Source organism: Thamnophis sirtalis, unplaced genomic scaffold (genome assembly GCF_051295495.1).
Source record: "Thamnophis sirtalis isolate CommonGarterSnake01/CBP01778 unplaced genomic scaffold, rThaSir2_p1.2 scaffold_3, whole genome shotgun sequence".
Classification (NCBI taxonomy): domain Eukaryota; kingdom Metazoa; phylum Chordata; class Lepidosauria; order Squamata; family Natricidae; genus Thamnophis; species Thamnophis sirtalis.
In genome coordinates, this window is record NW_028261383.1 from 171,665,623 (window position 1) to 171,686,224 (window position 20,602).

Below are 20,602 nucleotides of genomic sequence, written 5' to 3' on the forward strand. Positions count from 1 at the left end.
GAGAGAGAAAGAAAGAAAGAAAGAAAGAAAAAGAAAGAGAACTCATGACCACAATTGAGCCCAAAATTTTGGTTGCTAAGCAAGAGCGTTGTTAAGTGAGTTTCACCACATTTTCCAAGTTGGCCACGCTCACCCAGTCACACGCCCACCAAGCCACGCCCACCCAGTCACATGACCACTGAGCCACTCCCACAAAACAGGCCACACCTACAGAATAGGTTCTAAAAATTTTGAAACCCACCACTGATATAGTTCCTGTGCTTTGAGACGAGCTGGCAGAACGTAACCTTTGATTCACAGCCAGGACGTTCAACAATTGAGAACCCCCGGCTCAGTAGAAACGCTGAACGTCTGAGGGCTTTGCCAGCAAAGAAGTCAAACTGTTTGACTTGGAGGCACAATATTTTTTCTTCTCGGCAAAGACATTTCCCGATCATTTGCATAGAGGTGCTGCCACACCGAGATTGGCAGCTTTCCCTTCATGAGTCATTCTTTCCCCATTCCCCATTTTTCACCCCACCAAGCAATGGCACAGCCAGCAAGCGGGCTAAAATAGGAAGCAGCCCAGTCATATTATGAAACGAAACGATTAGTGAAACTGAAAGGGGACAACCTCTTTGGCAACTTGTCGTTCTTTGACCTCTTGCAATAGGCAGCTAGCGAGACCGGACGCCAGCACGCCTGCTAAGGTCTGTGAAGGAAAGAAATTGCTTTCGACTTGCAAAACTGCTTCTCCTCCCTGCCTACAACATTCAGCATTGCTTTGTGGTGACGGGCCTGCAAAATCTATTTTATCGTGACTGCTTGAAAGAGCAAGGAAATACTACACAGAACTGAGATCCCCAAACGGCTAGATTTGGCTGGGTTAGTAAAACTGGCATTGAATGCACTCATTCGCATGCTTGGAATTGTCTTAATGATACATCAATAAAATCAAACCACATAATGTCCAATAAAAGTTAAAAGTGAGGAAGGAGGATGGCAAAAGCTATATGCACAATATAAGGAGTTCAAATATAAATTATATACATACATACATACATATACTTTACTTTATTTATTTATCAGCACAAATACAACAAAATGTAACAAAAAGGCAACAGTAAAAATATTGGGTTTCTGCCTGGATGGTCTCTTGTGACGAGCCGAAGGACAGAGAATGGAAGTAGTGATCTTCCTCCCATATTTGGGCATACCGGGGGTTGTAAAAATCAGTCATGTTGGCTCAGAAACTCTGGCATTTGAAGCATGCAAGTCTTAAAGCGGTCAAGTTACAGGACCCTCGCACCCCTAACCCTTTAGAAAAAAAACCCCAGGGGTGTTCAAACTTGACAGCTTTAAGACTTGTGGACTTCAACTCCCAGAATTCCTCCTCTCGCTCTTCATCTTGATGATGTGTGGACGGGCGGAGGGGAGGGAGCTGGAACCGGTTCTAAACGGCACTGTAGATTTGTGGAACCTCTTCTATGGAAGAGGTTAGAACTAGCAGGAACCCACCCCTGATGTAAGGTCAAGTAAACTAGCTAGGTCAGCATGGAGGCCGCTCTGGGCAGAAGCCACAGTGCTTGATGCGCTGATTTCTGCACAGAGAGAAGTTTATGATTGCTTAATTTTGAAAAAGAACGGATCTTTCAAGAAGCAGGCTGGGAGGAGGCAGGCAAGTGAAGAAAGCTTGTAGGCTGCTGTCACATGTCCCACCCAATCCAGAGGGAGTCCTGTTTTCTTCCACAACACGTGTTGGCAAGTCTCTTCCCCAAGTTTACATTTCAAGGGTGGCATTTGAATGCCCGCAGAATTCTCCTTTCTTGTTATGTTCAGACTTCCCAAATAATCATCCCCCCCAGCATCTTTACTGCTGTTCAAACCCAACCTTGATTTTGTGAAGGTTCACATATGGCTTTGTTTGTGATGAGGAGAAATTCTTGATTGATAGCAATAGCAATAGCAATAGCAGTTAGATTTACATACTGCTTCATAGGGCTTTCAGCCCTCTCTAAGCGGTTTACAGAATCAGCATATCGCCCCCACAGTCTGGGTCCTCATTTCACCCACCTCGGAAGGATGGAAGGCTGAGTCAACCCTGAGCCGGTGAGATTAGAACCACTGAACTGCAGATAACAGTCAGCTGAAGTGGCCTGCAGTACTGCACTCTACCCACTGCACCACCTCGGCTCATGATATTTCTCATGCAAGAAACACTGCAGAACGTGAGCACATTTGGGGCAGCAATGATGGAGCAACCTTTGTGGAGAGAACCTAGATTAAACGGGGCAACTTTTGCAAACGAGAGTCCGGCTTTTGCAGGCTGCCTCCTTCCAGGCTGCCTCCTCTCTCATCTCCTCTGCCTCGCTGTGATGCTTGCACAAGTGGTCTTCACTCTTCAGTGCAGGAAGGCGATGCTGAAAAATCAAGCCCCAGAGAGAAACATTCCCAGGAAAGCTAAAAGGGTCACTGGCTTCTTCCTGACTCCGCAGGCAACAGATGGCTTAGACCAGCAAGAAAGCTTGTTTGTCTTTCTCCGAGCAACATTGTGTAGGAAGTTTATCACCCAGCCCTCTCCCAGAGAAAATGAAATATCCTAGGAAACATTGAAAAGGCAGAATATTTCTCTGGATGTGAAAAGGAAGAGACACGTTTTAAAAGACAGAATAGCTGTAAGAGCCAAGGTGGCGCAGTGGTTAAATGCAGCACTGCAGGCTACTGCTAGATCAGCAGGTCAGCGGTTCAAATCTCACCGGCTCAGGGTTGACTCAGCCTTCCATCCTTCCGAGGTGGGTAAAATGAGGACCCAGATTGTTGTTGGGGGCAATATGCTGACTCTCTGTAAACCGCTTAGAGAGGCCTGAAAGGCCTATGAAGCGGTATATAAGTCTACTGCTATTGCTATTGCTATTGCTATTGTCTGCAGCATATCACCCCCACAGTCTGGGTCCTCATTTCACCCACCTCGGAAGGATGGAAGGCTGAGTCAACCTTGAGCCGGTGAGATTGGAACCGCTGAACTGCAGATAACAGTTAGCTGAAGTGGCTGCAGTACTGCACTCTAACCACTGAGCCACCTCGGCTCAACTTAAAGTTGTTATGTATGTTTGAAGAGATTTCGGACTACAGACAGACAGCCTCATCTCTGATGGACGCTGCTGAGGCGTTTGGTATTTGAAGTCCGAGGCCAGGAGACTAAAGTTTCAAATAGCTTTTGCTTTATCTTCACTGACATCATGATCAGAGATCTCGGAGAATTGTCTTTCTCGGGACTACTTAATCTAAGTGCTGGGGTTGAAATTGGAAAGTGTGTTAACTTATGAGTCAGTGATGGGATTCAGCCGGTTCGCACCTATTCGGGAGAACCGGTCGGTAACTTTCTAAGCAGTTCGGAGAACCGGTTGTTGGAAGAAATCTCATTTTATTTTTTCCCCACTTTACAGGGCTAATCCTGTAAGGAAGGCAGGAAGGAAACATTCTGGTGTTGTTTCTAGCCTAATCTTTATTGCCCTGCTTACAGAAACTGCCTCTCTGGTTAACCCTTATTACATTGTAACCGCTAAGGTGAAGCGCCCATCGACATGAGTTGGCCACAGCCACATTGTCACATGACCACCAAGCTATGCCGGTTCCACCACAAATGCGCGCACAACAAAAGCGCGCCTGACTAAACCGCGGTGTCTAAAGCGCGGTGACAAAACCGTGCGACAAATGAGCGACTAATTAGCCCTAAAGCGCGCTGACAAAAGCGCGCCGACAGAAGCGCGCTGTAACGTAACCCTCAACCCAACCCTCAACCTAACCCTCAACGTAACCCTAAACCTAACCCTGAACCTAACCCTAAACCTAACCCTAAACCTAACCGTAAATCTTACCTTAAATGAAATCGCGCTTCTGTCGGTGTGCTGTTGTCGGCGTGCTGTTGTCGGCGCGCTTTTGAAATCGCGGTTTTAGCGCCGTGGTGTTGTCGGCGCGCTTATGACGTTCGTGCTTTTGACGGGTCACGGCTATGCCTACCCAGATGGTCATTATGGCAGAGAACCGGTTGTTAAATTATTTGAATCCCACCACTGTTATGAATCCTATTGCTGCAGTGTATATGTGGCCCAGGATTTTGCCTTCCTTGATTCCACCCTATTCCTTCCTCAGGCTAACAGAAGGGAAAAAATAGCCTTCCTTATAAGCGCTCTTAGAAAACGGAATGCTGCATTTCCCCCTTACAAACCCTGCCTGGCTCAGGTTGTGGGAGCTAAACACAATTATATCCAGGGGGACAAAATGATTGCAAAAGTCTCTCTCTCTATTTAAAAACATCCCACTCCCCCCACTCTTTCTCCCTAGAGAGATCTCTAAGTAAAAATCCTGCTGAGAACTATGCTTTCCTTTCCTTGGGAAGGCTTACTTAAGAAGTTCAGTTTGAAGTGTGGGGTCAAAAGGGAGTGATGGAAAGCGACAGTTCTATTGATGGAAACCAGGTTGCGCTATCCAGAATCCTTGTGATTCAGTCCTTCAAAGCCGCCCCACAATTCTCTCAGCGTAGGAGTTGGGTTCTCTGATAATCTGATTCTCCCATTGTGGACTTTACAATCATGAATGAAGTCAGAAAATAGCAAAGGTTACAGCGTCGGTTAGTCAAAAGTAGGAAGGCAGACAAATAAAGAAAGGGGCATTTCCTTTTTCCTCAGGCTTTGCTGCATTAAAGTTCTTGGAGAATTGGGCTTATATGTGGGTTTATGCATGTCAGTATCTCAGTGATGTGCAGTCAGGGGAAGCAGGGTCTCACCACTGTCATCATGAAAAAGAAAAAACAAATTTAAAAGGTCTTCTGGATGTTGCTGGTGTAAAATTCTTAGTAATCTTAGCTGGCAGTGCAGCCAATGATGGAGAATGCTACTATTCGTATTATATTCATATCATAAATACTACGTTTATTATATTGAAACTGCCCATTATATTTGGTTTTCACTGCTCAGTGCTTTGAACGAGTGGAATGTGACGGCCTAAAAATAAAATAAGCAAATACGGAGAAAGCATCATCTGTGGACCACTAATTCCAACCCCCCCCCCCCCACTTTCCTTATTGCTTTTCCATATGAGTGTATCTTGTTTAATGTGCACAAGGACAAAAATGCGCCAGGGCCCAATTTAGAAGCAAACATTTTAATACACATGTATCTCCATTAAGAGGGACAGTGTGTGTGTGTGTGTGTGTGTGTGTGTACGTGTAAAAGTTAGTGTTTCAATAGGCAAGATTCTCTGCAAGGATAAAGACTGTACCGTTTAGTGCAGTGTTTCTCAACCTTGGCCACTTGAAGATGTCTGGACTTCAACTCCCAGAATTCCCCAGCCAGCATTCGCTGGCTGGGGAATTCTGGGAGTTGAAGTCCAGACATCTTCAAGTGGCCAAGGTTGAGAAACACTGGTTTAGTGTATGTGCTAGAGAGAGACTGAAACAGTGTGGTATGAATGATGGATGCTCCTCGCTGCATTTGCTAGGGTAAAGTTTGCTCCACAGACCAGATCCAGAGATTCCCAACTCTGCAGCCTCTATAGACATAACGTATATACCATGCATTGTACATAATCTTTCAACTGTTGAAATCACGGGTGATTGCACAGAAGCTTGGAAATTTATTGTGATTAGGTTAATTGGTATAACACAAGATCTTTCCTTCCCCTCCTCATCTCTACTTTTTGCTACACTGCCACCTCTTTACTATAAAGAGCCTTTCCGACTAAAAGTTTCCTGCACTCAAGAATGGAGCATGCTATTCCTGTTATTCCTCAAGCATACTTGAGCTAGCTTTGTTTCCAGCCCCTCTGTTATTTAATTTGCATCTCACTTTATATTGTTCAATTCAAAACAACGTATGTAATGCTCCCTCCTCCTGTTTTTCCAACAAAAAAAATGAAGTAGGCTGGGCTGAGGGAGACTAATTGGTCCAAGGTCACCTAATTATTCCCATCCCTACAAGGGAACTTGAGGTCCAGATTTAACCACTATTCATTATCAGGATGACTGTCAGTAAACCAGCGTGTGAAGGAACTGCTACGGTTCATTAAGTGGATAGAATAGGAAAACAATGAACCACAGAGATATTTAGCGTAGAATGAATGTATAGGTATATTTCAATTTGGGCATAGATTATAACGGATAGAGAAATCTTTCATTTTCTCTCAGACTTGATTTTTATAATTTTGCCAGCTTCTCTGATTCTTGGGTTTTTGCAGATTGGTCAAGTCTGATTTGTCAAACCTAAGGGTTCCCCCCACCCCCACCCCCCCCAAGTTTCCATCAAAACTTGAATGTAGTGTGGTAAACATTTATCCAATTTTGGTTGCATTTGGTTGATGATTTTGCCCGATGTTACATAGCTTCTGCAAACAAACTTTCTTAACATGATAAATGTGCGTACATCACATATGCATAAATGAATATGTACAAACTTGTGGCACCACAAAATTTGAAAAAAAAGTGCATTTTTAAAAGAGTAATTCAGAAATGTACAAAATCCAAATGATAAGGAAATCTTGGTATATTGGTTCAAAACAGACACAAAACACAAATCGTTAAATTTGTACTGTTATGCATAGCAACTCAACTAATCAGGGTTCGGGGATTGAGATAATAGCAAAGGATGGATAATTTAAGGTAACCAATATTACTTATGAGGGTGTGTACAAACACACACACACACACACACACACACACACATCCATTCTGCTCTACTAAAACAAGTTTTTATAGATTTTGGAAGGCCTAGAAGACCCTGAAAAATCTTACCAGCAGAAACAGTGAATGAAATGGTCACAGCCTGAGCAATACTCGTTCTCTGTCACCTTAAACTCTTGATAATATTAATATCAGTAAGCAATTTTGCTTATGTTTTCCCTTTCAAGATCCCCTGCAATTAATGGGAGCATGATTGTTATGGGTAAGAATTGAATGGAATCAGATGCTTGGGAGGGGTCTGCTTCCCAATAAAGGAAGAACTGATCAATTTCTGATGAAAAGCAGCCAAAGGTTTTACCCAGATTTGAACATACAGAAGGAGTGAAAGTACAAACTCTAGCCAAGGGAAGAGAGAGAGAGAGAGCCAGACATCTGGTGCATAACAGACCTTCATGTGCACAGAAATGTGACAGCATCTTCTTGCCAAAGATGGGCATTACGCCATGCTCCTTCACCTAAAGACAAATAGGCTTAGATGCCAGCCTAAGTGTAGATATGGGTGGCATCTACATAACTGTATATTGATGTCAATACAGGCATCAGGAATGTCTCACCGAGGGGCTATGTCACATATCCACATCAACTGGCGCTCCCATATTAACAATTACACGCACACATGCACGACAAAGACGGTGATACTTCATGAGTACGACAAGCAGCATAAACATACATGGTTTCATAGTTTTAAGATTGCAAGATTTGAGATACACTGGCATCCTATTGAACTGAATGGGGCTTACTTTAGAGCAGGCAGGCCAAACCAGTGGTGGGTTTCAAAAATTGTTCGAACCTACTCTGTGGGTGTGGCCTCCTTTGTGGGAGTGGCTTGCCACCCATGTGACCGGATGGGAGTGGCTTGCCGCCCATGTGACCAGATATGAAATTATGAATTAGTACTTGGGTCGGTCCAAGTAGCTATTCAGAAACTCTGGCATTTGAAGCATGCAAGTCTTAAAGCTGTCAAGTTACAAGATCCTTGCACCCCCTAACCCTTTAGGAAAAAAAAACTAGGGGTCTTTAAAACCTGATAGCTTTAAGACTTGTGGACTTCAACTCCCAGAATTCCTCCTCCAGTCACGTTGGCTCAGGAACTCTGGCATTGAAACATTCAAGTCTTAAAGCTGTCAAGTTACAAGATCCTTGCACCCCCTAACCCTTTAGAAAAAAAAACTAGGGGTCTTCAAACCTGACAGCTTTAAGACTTGTGGACTTCAACTCCCAGAATTCCTCCTCCAGTCACGTTGGCTCAGGAACTCTGGCATTGAAGCATGCAAGTCTTAAAGCTGTCAAGTTACAAGACCCTCGCACCCCTAACCCTTTAGCGGTGGTGGGTTTCAAAATTTTTTGGAACCTCTTCTGTAGGTGTGGCCTGCTTTCCGGGTCCACTGGTGGAACCTCTTCTAACCGGTCCGGTAGATTTGACGAACCGGTTCTACCGAATAGGTGCGAACTGGTAGGAACCCACCTCTGGGCCAAACATCTGCTTATGGAGAGGGAGGGAGAGAGGGAGGAGGGGATGTTTATAACATCTCCTTCTTTAGCAATCATTTGCAGTTACAATGGTGATTAGGATTAATTTGTGCATTTATGGCCTTTGCAGGTGTGTACAGCACAGGAAAGCTGCAGCGAGATCATGAACGCATTGGCAGTTCCGCCTAGCAGTAACCAATTGCTGATCCTAATTGTGGTTGCTAGAGGAGTTGCACGCAGGAACCCGTTCCTCCAGAACGCGGTTGTATTCTGGAGCAAAGAAAGTGTGGGCGGCGAGTTCTTTAAATTACCTCTAGAACTTTGGACTGCACTGCCTGGGCCCGAGGAGGGAAATGATTCCCACGCCTGCATCTCATTCTGATTCATAAAAACATCCTCCTCTCACCCTCCCGTAGCGTGTTCCTACACATCACGCTGGGTGAATCACGGTCCCAGGCTGGAACCAGCTATACAAGCAGGAAACACCCACTTCTGGCTTTCTCCTTGAAGGCATTGCCACCTTTCCTGCTTTTCATCGCTTCTCTCTTAAGAGATGCCCCAACCTCAGAAATCCACTCCCTGCAAGCCCCCCCCAGCGCTCCTTTGTTCTCGCATTAGGGCTCGATTGTTGTTGTTGTTGTTGTCATTGGGACAGAAGTTAGAAAGCCTCTGTGGCAGACTGGAATTTCAGGTTGAGACAGGGATGCTGAAGGTAGGACTGCATCTGTGCACAAACCTAACTCCTTCACACAAATTCAGGGGTGGGTTTCAACCGGTTCGCGGCGGTCCCTGCGAACCGGTTGGTCGGCGAACCCAGAAGTAAGCAACTTCCGGGAACGGCGAAGAGCCCACCCGCCCGCCCGCGCTCCTTACCCGGTTTTGACGAGTTCTGCGCTTCCACGCATGCGCAGGACGCATACAGCGCCTGCGCGATCCTCCAGGAGCAGCTGGAGCATCGCAGAGACGCTAGTACGCATGCGTGCAAAGCGCGCGTGCACGAGGACGCCGCCGGCCCCGTTCCAACCGAACCGGTTGGAACGGGGCGAGAAACCCACCCCTGCTTAGAGCTGATGGTTATTCTGATGCAAAAGCTCCTCTCAGAATTAAGGTCCTGGTGGGAGGTGGGAATGGGGGAATGATTAGACGTTGCTGCCAAATGCAGCTCTAGATCAGTCTTCCCCATCACCATTTCTTTCAAACCATGGGTTGGCCATACACTTTCAACATGAATTGCCAGCACATCCTGTTGCCACCGTTGGATTAACTCTATTTGTTTCTAAAGATGCTAATTGCCGATCTTCAATTGAGTCCACTACTGCATAATCAGAGAAGGGATATCCAGAATGTTAAGATGAGGCCTCTCTGAGCTCCGTTCTCCAAAAGCACCCTAGGAACTGACAAGGAATTTGGATAAGATGTTCTCCAAGCATGCAATGTCCCAGCGGTGCTTTTATTCCCTGAGGTACCATCCTAATATGAGTTTTCCTTTACTCTGTTCATTGAGACAGCCGTATGCCAGACTGGGAGTATGTTAAACTAAATCTATACAGTAATGGGGCTTATATTTAGGTAGGCATACATCCATAGTTTAAGAAGCTTTGGGGATTTTAAGAACCTCTGTCCATGCCTTTTACAACAGTACATGCAGTCCTCGATTTATGACCTCAATTGAGCCCAAAGTTTCTGTTGTTAAGTGAGACATTTGTTAAGTGGGTTTTGCCCCATTCTGTGTGACCTTTCTTGCCACTGTTGTTAAGCAAATCACCGCAGTTGTTTTTGACATGGTGTCAGGCCTGCAATTATATTCCTTTTAGAATTTTGGCCTGCCACACTTTCTCTTATTTCATTATGCTGTTTCATTAGTATAGTTGATGGGAGGGGGGAATAGACAGGAGTAGGATTGTGGAATGTGCTGTTTTCATTCTTTACTAGAAGACCAAGGTCATCTTTTGTCTCCGCACTTTCACACCTGACCGGAAGCAGCTGGGTGGAGACGCCAACGTGGAAGAAGAAGATTGGACCATGTGATGGATTGTGGGTGTAGGGACAAGATCATGAACTCTTAACTGCTGTGTACCTTTTTGTCTTTAGGGGAAGGGGCATGGCGTAATGCCCATCTTTGGCAAGAAGATGCTGTCACATTTCTGTACACATGAAGGGCTGTTATGCACCAGATGGATTGTGGGTGTAGGGACAAGATCATGAACTTTTAAGTGGGTGGAATTGTGATGTCATTTCCAGAATTGGGATTAACACAGATGTGCCTAAGATGTCTGCTTTATTAAATTGGAACTTTAAGGATCGTTTTGCCTTGGACTTTGATTTAATTCTACATGATACTTGGGACGCTGACACATGGTTTTTAAGTGAATCTAGTTTCCCCATTGTCTTTGCATGTCAGAAGGTCGTGAAAGGTGGTCACATGGCCAACTGCTGGACAATGCAACTGTGATAAAGGCGAGCCAGTTGCCAAGCATCTGAATTCTGATCATATGACCATGGGGATACTGCAATGGTTGTAGGTGTGAAAAACGGTCATAAGTCACTTTTTATCAGTGCTGTCGTAACTCTGAACGACCACTAAATGAACTGTTGTTAAGTCAAGGACTACTTGTTTGTGTTACAAGGGTATTGATCCTGGAAAGGAAGCAGATCCCTGTTGTGACTCAGCAGCAGTTTGCTGTGAGTTGCGTCGGGATGCAGGAATAATGAGCAGCTGTTGCTCGTTAGGGTCGTCTTCTGCAGATAAAAGACGGATAGTGCCACACCTTAATTGCAGGAGTCAACGTTCGTGGTTCATCGTTCATCGGTCGTGGTTTGTTGTTCGTGAGAGGCACTTGGATAAGTGATTTGCTTTCGGTAACCCTGATTCAAAGAGGCACTTGGAGAAGTGATTTGCTTTCTTTCTGTAAACCTGGTTTTGCTGTAAGAGCTGTTTGTTTTTGCTTTTGCTGTGTACCTTTTTGCCAGAGACTTTATCTACGTTTATTTTTGGGGCTCGCAGCCAGCTTGAGCCAGGACTGATAAAGTTATTTCCTTTGAAGTTCTGTCTGACTGTCGTTTGTGAACGAGCGAAGAAGGGGGGGTCAGAACAGGTCCCTATAGAGAGAATGGGAAACTTGTTTCAAGGAAGTTTTCTTCTAGTAATTCTATAGAGCGGCAAGGCAAATACAAAACCTATGAAAATGGTGGTCCCAAAATTGCTGGTCTGATTATTATTTTTTTTGTCTTTCGTTTGGTTATAAATATTTTAATGTTCCTGAATTTTAATGCATTATAGAAAGAGAGAAGCTGGTCTTTCTCACATTTTTTTTTAAAAAAAGGCTCAGAGTAGATAAGTGCTCGTGTTTGAATGGTATAAATTCCATTCATTTCAATCATGCTTCTGCAGACAAACTTCCTCTGGACTGCATCTTAATAAATTAAGAGGTTGGCATTTGCCTGAAGGATCTCTGGCCAAACCAGGGCATGCCAATAGTACCTAAACTGCCTGTCTGCAAGGCGGATTAAAAACTGTCCATATTAAAAAAAAAAATCTTTTTGATTCCTGAAGGAAGATCCAAAGGATTAATGACTAATAATAATGACATCATCACTGATAATGACATCCATGCTGAAAACATAAAATTACAGCATTGATGAGGGTTTTTTTTCTCTCCACCAAAAGTTCTAAGAAATGCCAGTTTTATTTCAGCAACTTCTAAGTGAAGGAATAAAATTAAAGCAGAAATCTTCCCTCTCTCGTTTAAAACGTTGTTTTGTTTTTTTTAAACCCACCCTTTCTTAATATGCATTAAGTCTATTCATGCTTACTACAAGGAAGCAGTGTGGGTGAACACAAGCCTACAGATCCAGGCTGCTTGTGCATGTGATGTTTTCAGAAAAACTATCCCCTTAATTGCTCGTATGATTCTATCTCAGTGGAGCGTCGAAAAGACAAGGCTAAGGAAGGAAATCGGAAACCTACTTCAGGATACGAAGGGGAAGAGGTGGCTGCTGAAAGGTGGAGAAATGCTTTTGTTATTGCTTTTGAAAACATTTTTTAAAGCCAGATGTGAATCCTGCCCTGGAGAACGTAAATGCTTTCTGTTCTGTTGAGTGAAAAATACGAAGAACTGAAAGAATAAATTTGGTAGGGATTATGATAATTTTGCAATTATTTATCTTCTCTATCCACAAATGCTCGCTATGAAATTTGGTGCGTTTATCACAATCAATATGCCATTATGCCAATCATTATGCCAATATGCCATTAAATATCCCCCCCCCCACAAAAAAAAAACTTGTTTGGTTTCCAGGCTACAGTAGAGGAAGATGACTTTTAAAAACATTGATAAAAGTGTCTTGGCAAGGATGAAGAGAACATATAGCTTGGCATCTGTGGTGTCATAGATCAGTGTTTCTCAACCTTGGCGACTTTAAGTCCTGTGGACTTCAACTCCCAGAATCCCCCAGCCAGTGCACTGGCTGGGGGATTCTGGGAGTTGAAGTCCACAGGACTTCAAGTCGCCAAGGTTGAGAAACACTGTCATAGACATTAGCAGATATGTACTCAAAAATACATACATACATCTTTGGAGACTCGTCTTTCTCCAGCTTATCCTTTGCACCCTCCCTCCCCTCAGAAAGTAAAGAGCCAGATATTTCATATTTTCAGCAGCAGAAGTATAACCAAAATAGCCTCTGTGCTTCTAAAATGATTGTCTTCAGCTTCTGTCACTATAGCTTGTTCTTGACTTACGACTGCAATTGGGCCCCAAATTTCTGTTGCTAAGCAAGACAGGTAAGTGAATTTTGCTCCATGTTATGACATTTCTCGCCACCAATATTAAGGGAATCCCTAGTTAGTAACATGGTTGTTAAGTGAATCTGGCTTCCCCGTTGACTTTGCTTGCCAGAAGATCATAAAAGGTGATCACATGACCGTGGGACCATCGCAACTGTCATAAACATTAGTCAGTTGCCAGGCGCTCAAATTTTTATCCCGCGACTCTGGAGATGCTGCAATGGTTGTGTGAAGAAAAAAGGCCATGTCACTTTTTTTCAATGCTGCTGTAATAGGACTATACCTCTAGACAGGAAACCCAGGGTTCAAGGGGTGGGGATTATGAGTCCTTGTAATTTTCTGTGCCTCAAATTAGCAATAGCAATAGCAGTTAGACTTATATACCGCTTCATAGGGTTTTCAGCCCTCTCTAAGCGGTTTACAGAGTCAGCATATCGCCCCCAACAATCCGGGTCCTCATTTTACCCACCTCGGAAGGATGGAAGGCTGAGTCAACCCTGAGCCCGTGAGATTAGAACCAGATAACAGTCAACTGAAGTGGCCTGCAGTACTGCACCCTAACCACTGCGCCACCTCGGCTCTTGAAATTGAAGGCTGGTTTAAATCAACTAAACTTGCAAAGGGCCCACCTGATCCGAGCAACCAATGGCTTTCCAGGGGAAGAGCAGGTGAGGGTTTTGTGCAAAGAGGAGAACGAATGGCTCGGAGATGCAGGTTAAAAAAAAATAAAATTGTGGGTCTATACACAGGCAAGGGGAATTTTTTTTTAGAAAAGAGGAGAATCGTACCGAATCAGAGTCTTGGTAGCTCAGCAGCTGCCCGGCTTGCCCACTTCATGTCACTCAATCATTCAGCAGCCAATCACTCTGTCTCTCACACACACTCCTGACATAAAATCATAATACTGTGCGGGTCTTAGTGAACAAATGGATACCTCCGTGTCAGTCCAAGGCAGGTTGATTTGACCACCAGGACAATATATTCATCAGGTCTGTACCGCTTTCTTGGGTCCAATCCCACCCCACCATTCTTTGCCACTGCCTGGCTGCTCCACAGTCCCTCTCTCGGTGGTCTTTTTCACACAAACGTGGAATGTTCCTTCATGAAAGATAAAGTGGGAAGATCCTGTTTGGGAGTGCACCGCTCCAAGGAACTGGAACTGCGGAGAGGAATCATGCAACGCTCTGCCGGCTTCCCCTGCCCCATCATCCCCCAGCAACACAGCACCCTTAAGAACTCCTTCCTCATGTCTTTGCTCCGGAGGGTATAAATGAGGGGGTTAATGGCTGAATTGAGGGTGGCAAAGGCAAAGAAATACTTTGACTGGTAAAGGATAGGACAAGACTTCCTGGCGCACGAAGCGTCTATCAGGAGGATGGTGAAGGCAGGCAGCCAGCAGATGATGAAGGCCCCCAGGACGAAGGTAACTGTCCTGAGCAAGGCCATCGTCTGGGAGCTGGCTATCTCGGCATGGCTGGAACGGACAATGCGGTAGATCCGGACGTAGAGGACCACGATGGAGAAGAGGATGACGGTGAAAATGGTCACCACAAAGACAATGTAGCTCTTCGAGTAAAGGGGCAGGACAGTGGAGCACTTCTCCAGATCGGACATGCAGTTCCAGCCAAGGATGGGTAGCCCCCCAATGGTGGCTGAGATGACCCAGCAGGCCCCAATCAGCATCAGCATCCTGCAGTTCTTGTCGCTAGTGTAGACCTTCACCTTGGTGATAGCCACGTGCCGTTCGATCGCGATGGCTAACAAGCTGAAGACCGAGGCAGCCAAGGTGGTAAACGCTGTGCCTTCTCGCACGAACCACTGAATGGGAGTGAGGCGAAAGGTGGCTGGGCCCGAGAGTACAATGTTGGCTATGAAAGCCGAGCCAGCCAAGAGGTCCGAAAAAGCCAAGTTGCCAATGAAGATGAACATGGCGGAGTGGAACTTCTTGTTCCTCCAGACGGATGCGAGCACCAGCAGGTTCTCCAGGATAATGAAGCAACAGAGGACAATGGTGAGGGTGGCAATCAGAGTCAGGGGAGACTCGTCTTTCTCCAGCTTATCCTTAGTATAGTTGTAATGCTGGAAGATTTTGTCCTTGTTGAAGTAGTACTTGTAAACGTTTCCCATGGCTGGTTACCGAGGTGCCCCCCTGGGGAGGTCTCTCTCAGAGGACATTTGGATAAGAGTCCACCAGGAATGAGTTCATTTGGAGCAGAGGAACTGAGGATCAACTAGGTGGAATCTGAAGACAAAAAAAAAAGACATACAAATCAGGCTATTGCTTAAAACAGCAGGTGAAAAACCAACATAGAACAGCTACGTTGAATAGAGCAGAGGTGGGTTCCTACCAGTCCTCACCTATTCGGTAGGACTGGTTCGTCAAATCTACCGAACCGTTTACAAGAGGTTCCACCAGTGGACCCGGAAAGCCGGCCACACCTACAGAAGAGGTTCCAAACATTTTTGAAACCCACCACTGGTCCTTGGATGTGATTATTCTACACTATCATGCTCCTATTTATAAAACTCAGTGCCTCTGTGAAAGGTAAGGATGACTACTGCGTTTGTGGTGCAAGAAGGCGGGGCTTAGCAGTGAGAAGATGGAGTTTCAGGCTACTCCTGAAATTCCTCTATACCGAAGGATCTTTGGACGGGTTCTTTGAACTCTAGCTGTCCCGGAGACGACAGTGAAGGTGGGGAGAGACCCAGGACCTCAGAGATACCCGCAAATCTCTGGGGGGGGGTATTAACTCCTCGTGCCAATTCCTTTCTGGATTAGCTGCGTGCTAACTGAAACTGCAGGTTGCCCCTAAGAATGCTAGAAGTGATGTCATCTGGTAAGCTGATTTTATTATCCAAGAGAGACTGTTCGCGTTAAAAACTTAAGATAACTGAAACCAAAGAACAGGGAAATTTAGCGGCGAATTGGCTTTTTCTAATGGATTTATGGCTGGTGGTTACTTTACTTCTTAAATGCTTCAAGAAACTCCTCGACACCCCCCCCCCCCTCTGAATCTCCTTAAGTGGATCGTAAAATTTATTTTCTACTAATTAGCCCGTCACGATTCGACACTTTTATCACTTTACTACTCGGCTTTGTTTATAATCACAGCCTGTGAGAGACTAAGAAGTCTGTGGAAAAAAAAAAGAGTTTGCAATTTCTAACTGCGACACACATCATGGCGTCCCAAAATACCTCTAAGATTTCATTTCAGAGACTTTTTTCCGCATGTAGAGGACTTTTTGATTCTTATCAAAGACTGGAAAGAAAACTGGATCGAACAATTTTTGAAACCCACCACTGGAATAGAGGTATATTAAGTATGCTCATTTCACTTCATCAACGTGGCCATCATTTGAAGAGATTTCCCTGTAAAATAATCCCTCCCCCCCCCTAAATGCTCAGATTTCATCTTTTGTTTTTTTAAAGCAATATTTTGGATTAATGGAGATAGTTGAGGTAGTGGCTAGCCAGTTCCTCAGTTGAAAAACCTGAGCCTTGTTTCCTACCTTCTGGATGCTTAACATGGAAATGTCCCAAAGAATGGCCTCATTTACACGACATCGCTTGTTCTATGGGAAATGGCTTTATGGTTCGACCAAATTAATCATATTCGAGTATACATAATTAAGTTCTTTGCTGATTTGTGCTGACAAGCTTAGGGAGGAGCGAACCTGACAATTTCGGTACACTTTTACATTTGTCTTACCTGAAATTCAGTTCATCCTGTTTCTGCATCGCTTTGTGATGTAACTTACAAAAAAAAAAACAAGCTAAATGAAAGTATATATTTTACATAAGGATCTTTGCATATTTCAATTTTTCTAATTTGCAGTCTGGGGGAAAAACATTTTCTTCTGTATAAATGTTCCACAGTACATTTTATTTTCCTCAAGATACATGCTTTTCATGTACATTTCTTAGTCGTAGATGCAGTTTTGTGTAGATGCATATTTATTTTTGCAGAGAACTAAATGGCAATAGTTTGAAACTAGGAATTGTTAGAGACAGCAGCATTTTGTTTCATGCCATGTCAAAAAAGCCCAGGAAGATGTATAAAGCTTAGGTCCTAGCTATTGAGGATCCTAGCAGATATGCTGCTCATTGACATTGATGGGCTCTCTCTCATTCTACTTTTTTCTGGAAGGGTCCACATTGTCGTTGAACTTGTTATTGGAGCTGAAGCAGTGGTGGGATTCAGCCAGTTCGCACCTATTCGGGAGAACCGGTTGGTAACTTTCTAAGCAGTTCGGAGAACCGGTTGTTGGAAGAAATCTTTTGTTTTTCCCCCACTTTACAGGGCTAATCCTGTAAGGAAGGCAGGAAGGACGTGACCCGTCAAAACCGCGCTCGACTAAACTGCGCCCAATTAAACCGCGTCGCTGACTTCATCAACAGGGCGACAACAGCCAGCGCGGAGAAAGAAGGGCGCTTTAAATAGCGCTTTGAAAGGAAGCCGATTCAACTTAAGGTAAGGGTTAGGTTTACGGTTAGGGTTAGGGTTAGGTTTAGGGTTAGGTTTAGGGTTAGGTTTAGGGTTAGGGTTAGCTTTGGGGTTAGGTTAAGGGTTAGGGTTAGGTTTAGGGTTACGTTAAGGGTTAGGATTAGGTTAAGGGTTAGGTTAAGGGTTAGGGTTAGGATTAGGTTTAGGGGGGTTAGGTTTAGGTTTAGGTGTTAATTTTAGGTTTAGGGTTTACAGCGTGCTTCTGTCTCTGCGCTGTTGTCGCCCTGTTGATGATGTCAGCGACGCGGTTTAGTCGGGCGCGGTTCAGTCGGGCGCGGTTTTGTCGGTGAACCCAGGAAGGAAACATTCTAGTGTTGTTTCTAGCCTCATCTTTGTTGCCCTGCTTACCGAAACTGCCTCTCCAGTTAACCCTTATTACCATTGTAACAACTAAGGTGAAGTGCCCATCGACTTGAGTGACATTGACTTGGCCACGCCCACATGATCACATGACCACCGAGCCCCGCCTACCCAGCTGGACATTAGGGCAGAGAACCGGTTGGTAAATTATTTGAATCCCACCACTGAGCTGAAGGAAACGTCTTCCTTATTAAGTTTTAAAGGGAGTTAGAAAATATTCACAGAGGCCTTTAACAAATCAGTGTTTTGATGTCGAGATCATGGTGTGTTTCTTCTTTTATCAATTTTTTACAAGAGTTTGGATCTCAGACCTGCACAAGAAACACATTTTCTTTCTATGGGCTCCTGTTCTCATTCTGCAGACCCTAATAACTGGAAGGCAAAACTTCTTGGTCTATTTTAAATGTCAAGGCAGCAGGTATGATCGGAATCTGACTATCTGCTTCGTCACCTATTTTAGTTGATGCCTTGGAACGGGCTCTCTCTCAAAATGGCAAATTAGCTGCCCGGAGTCCTACGGGATTGGGCGGCATACAAATGTTATTAAACTTTGAAACTTTGAAATTCCGAGCGATTCCAACCGAAAGACCAACAGGCAAACATACCACTTCAGTTCCTTGGACTGAGAACTGACATGTTTCCAGTGTCCCTGAAAATGCATTGAATAGGGTTTTTTCCCCTTCCCTTGGGGGGAAATCAATCCCACCAATATTACAAATGACTTAAGGATGAAATGTGTACATAGAGAACTTTTGCCCTCTAACAGCAATTATCTTTTTTTTAAGAACCACAGAACAGAAACAGAAACAAGAGTATGTGCGTTTAGATACATCAGATCTTGGATCAGCCTTTGCTCCAAACACCCATGTTGGATGAATAATCTCACAGTGGTAAACCCCAAAAACCTGGAGAAGGTTGCCATAGAAAAGGCAAATGCTAGCCTTACTCACTGCTCTTTAAAAACATTTGTCTTGGCCAAAAGAAACTAGTAAACTCTGTTGATCCTTATTCACTGCCATTCCATGCGTCTCCCGTCAATCTTCCCTTATACTCCTTTGTCTCCATCAGAGGTGGGTTCCTACCAGTTCGCACCTATTCGGTAGAACCGGTTCGTCAAATCTACCGAACCGGTTAGAAGAGGTTCCACCAGTGGACCCGGAAAGCAGGCCACACCTACAGAAGAGGTTCCAAAAAATTTTGAAACCCACCACTGCCACACACACACACACACACAGACTGACAAAAAGAGAGAGAAAGACAGGAAGAAATAACTAAAGAAAAAAGAAAGAAAAAGAGTGAACTGATGATTCAATAGCTCTTTGACCACAGACATAGTCTTAGCCAGAGGTGGGTTCCTACCAGTTCGCACCAGTTCGGTAGAACCGGTTCGTCAAATCTACCGAACCGGTTAGAAGAGGTTCCACCAGAAAGCAGGCCACGCCTACAGAAGAGGTTCCAAACATTTTTGAAACCCACCACTGACACACACACACAGACAGACAGACTCAGACAGAGAGAGAAAGAGAAAGAAAGGAAGAAAGCAATAAAGAAAAAAAGAAAAAAGAAAATAAATGTGAGAGATGAAAGAAAAAAAGAAAAAAGGGACAGAGAGACAAAAGGAAGGAGAGAGAGAGAGAGAGAGAGAGAGAACACATGGCCAGCAAGCCACTCCCACCAGGTCACATGGCCGGCAAGCCACTCCCACAAAGGAGGCCACACCCACAAAGTAAATTTTTTGAAACCCACCACTGGTCTCCATCCACTTCATAATGGTCTGAGGGTTTTTTTGACTGGGTCATATAGTTCAGTGGTCTCCAACCTTGGCAACTTTAAGACCTGTGGACTTCAACTCCCAGAGTTCCTCAGCCAGCAAAGCTCACAGGTCTTAAAGTTGCCAAGGTTGGAGACCACTGATATAGTTAAGTTCATCATGCTTATAATTCCAGATACTGGCTGGGCGTTACCAGCATAGATACTTCATTTAGCACTGTGCAAAAATGGTCCAATAACCATGGGTATCCCTGAACTCGGCTAGATGCAAAGCTCTCCCTAGAAATACCTGATAATCTTCCACCAGCACTGGAGAAACCAGGTCCAAAGGGCTTTGCGCATCTTTATTTAAAAGGCTCAGAGAACTTGATATTTGAGAAACACAAAAAAAAGCTCGAGAGATATGGAAAAATGTCAAAGTAAGATAAAGTCTTCCATGTCCCAGTGACAACAATATACAAGTGAATTGCTACTACTGCCTTCTGGGGATTCTTTCATTTTTTAACTTCCCAATGTAACCTACAGCCTTGATAATCTCCCATTGTGGCCCAGCAGGTGCCGTTGGAGCTGCCACCAGACTCCGACAGCGAGGGGCCCTCTGAGTCGGCTCTGGAGGATGTGGAGGACCCTGGACAGGGTTCCGACTCCGAGCAGGGCGCAGAGAGGCTGGTTGGCCACCAGGAGGCACCTGAGCCTTGCACCAGTGGGGAGGAGACAAGGGAGAGTGAGCCGGAGGCCAGTAGTGAGTTGTTCCTGGATGCACGCCATCGAAGAGCTACTAGGCATCAGGAACAATTACGCAATTACAGGAGGTGATTGTACTCAGCTGGTGGTCATTAGGCTCATCTCCAGACTATAAAAAGCTACTCCCTCTTTGCAGAAGTCAACGCAGGATTGCATGTCGGAGGACAGTACTGTGAGCTTGGCAGGCTGGATTGCTGCCAAGCCTTATCTGTGTTTATTGCTGCCTGAGTTTGTCTGAGTTGCTGCCAAGGT

At 44.7% G+C, this 20,602-nt stretch overlaps 1 protein-coding gene across 3 annotated transcripts in view; it reads right to left on the bottom strand.

The window, feature by feature from the left end:
- Positions 1–12,716: 12,716 nt before the first annotated feature.
- S1PR2 (sphingosine-1-phosphate receptor 2) overlaps positions 12,717–20,602 on the bottom strand; it is a 75,312-nt gene continuing 67,426 nt past the window's right edge. For all 3 annotated transcript variants that reach the window (XM_087710949.1, XM_087710951.1, XM_087710950.1), the window contains exon 3: positions 12,717–15,213. In XM_087710949.1, coding sequence (XP_087567075.1) covers positions 14,049–15,098 — 1,050 coding nt within the window. In that variant the 5' untranslated portion in view covers positions 15,099–15,213 and the 3' untranslated portion in view covers positions 12,717–14,048. The remainder of the gene's footprint in view (positions 15,214–20,602) is intronic.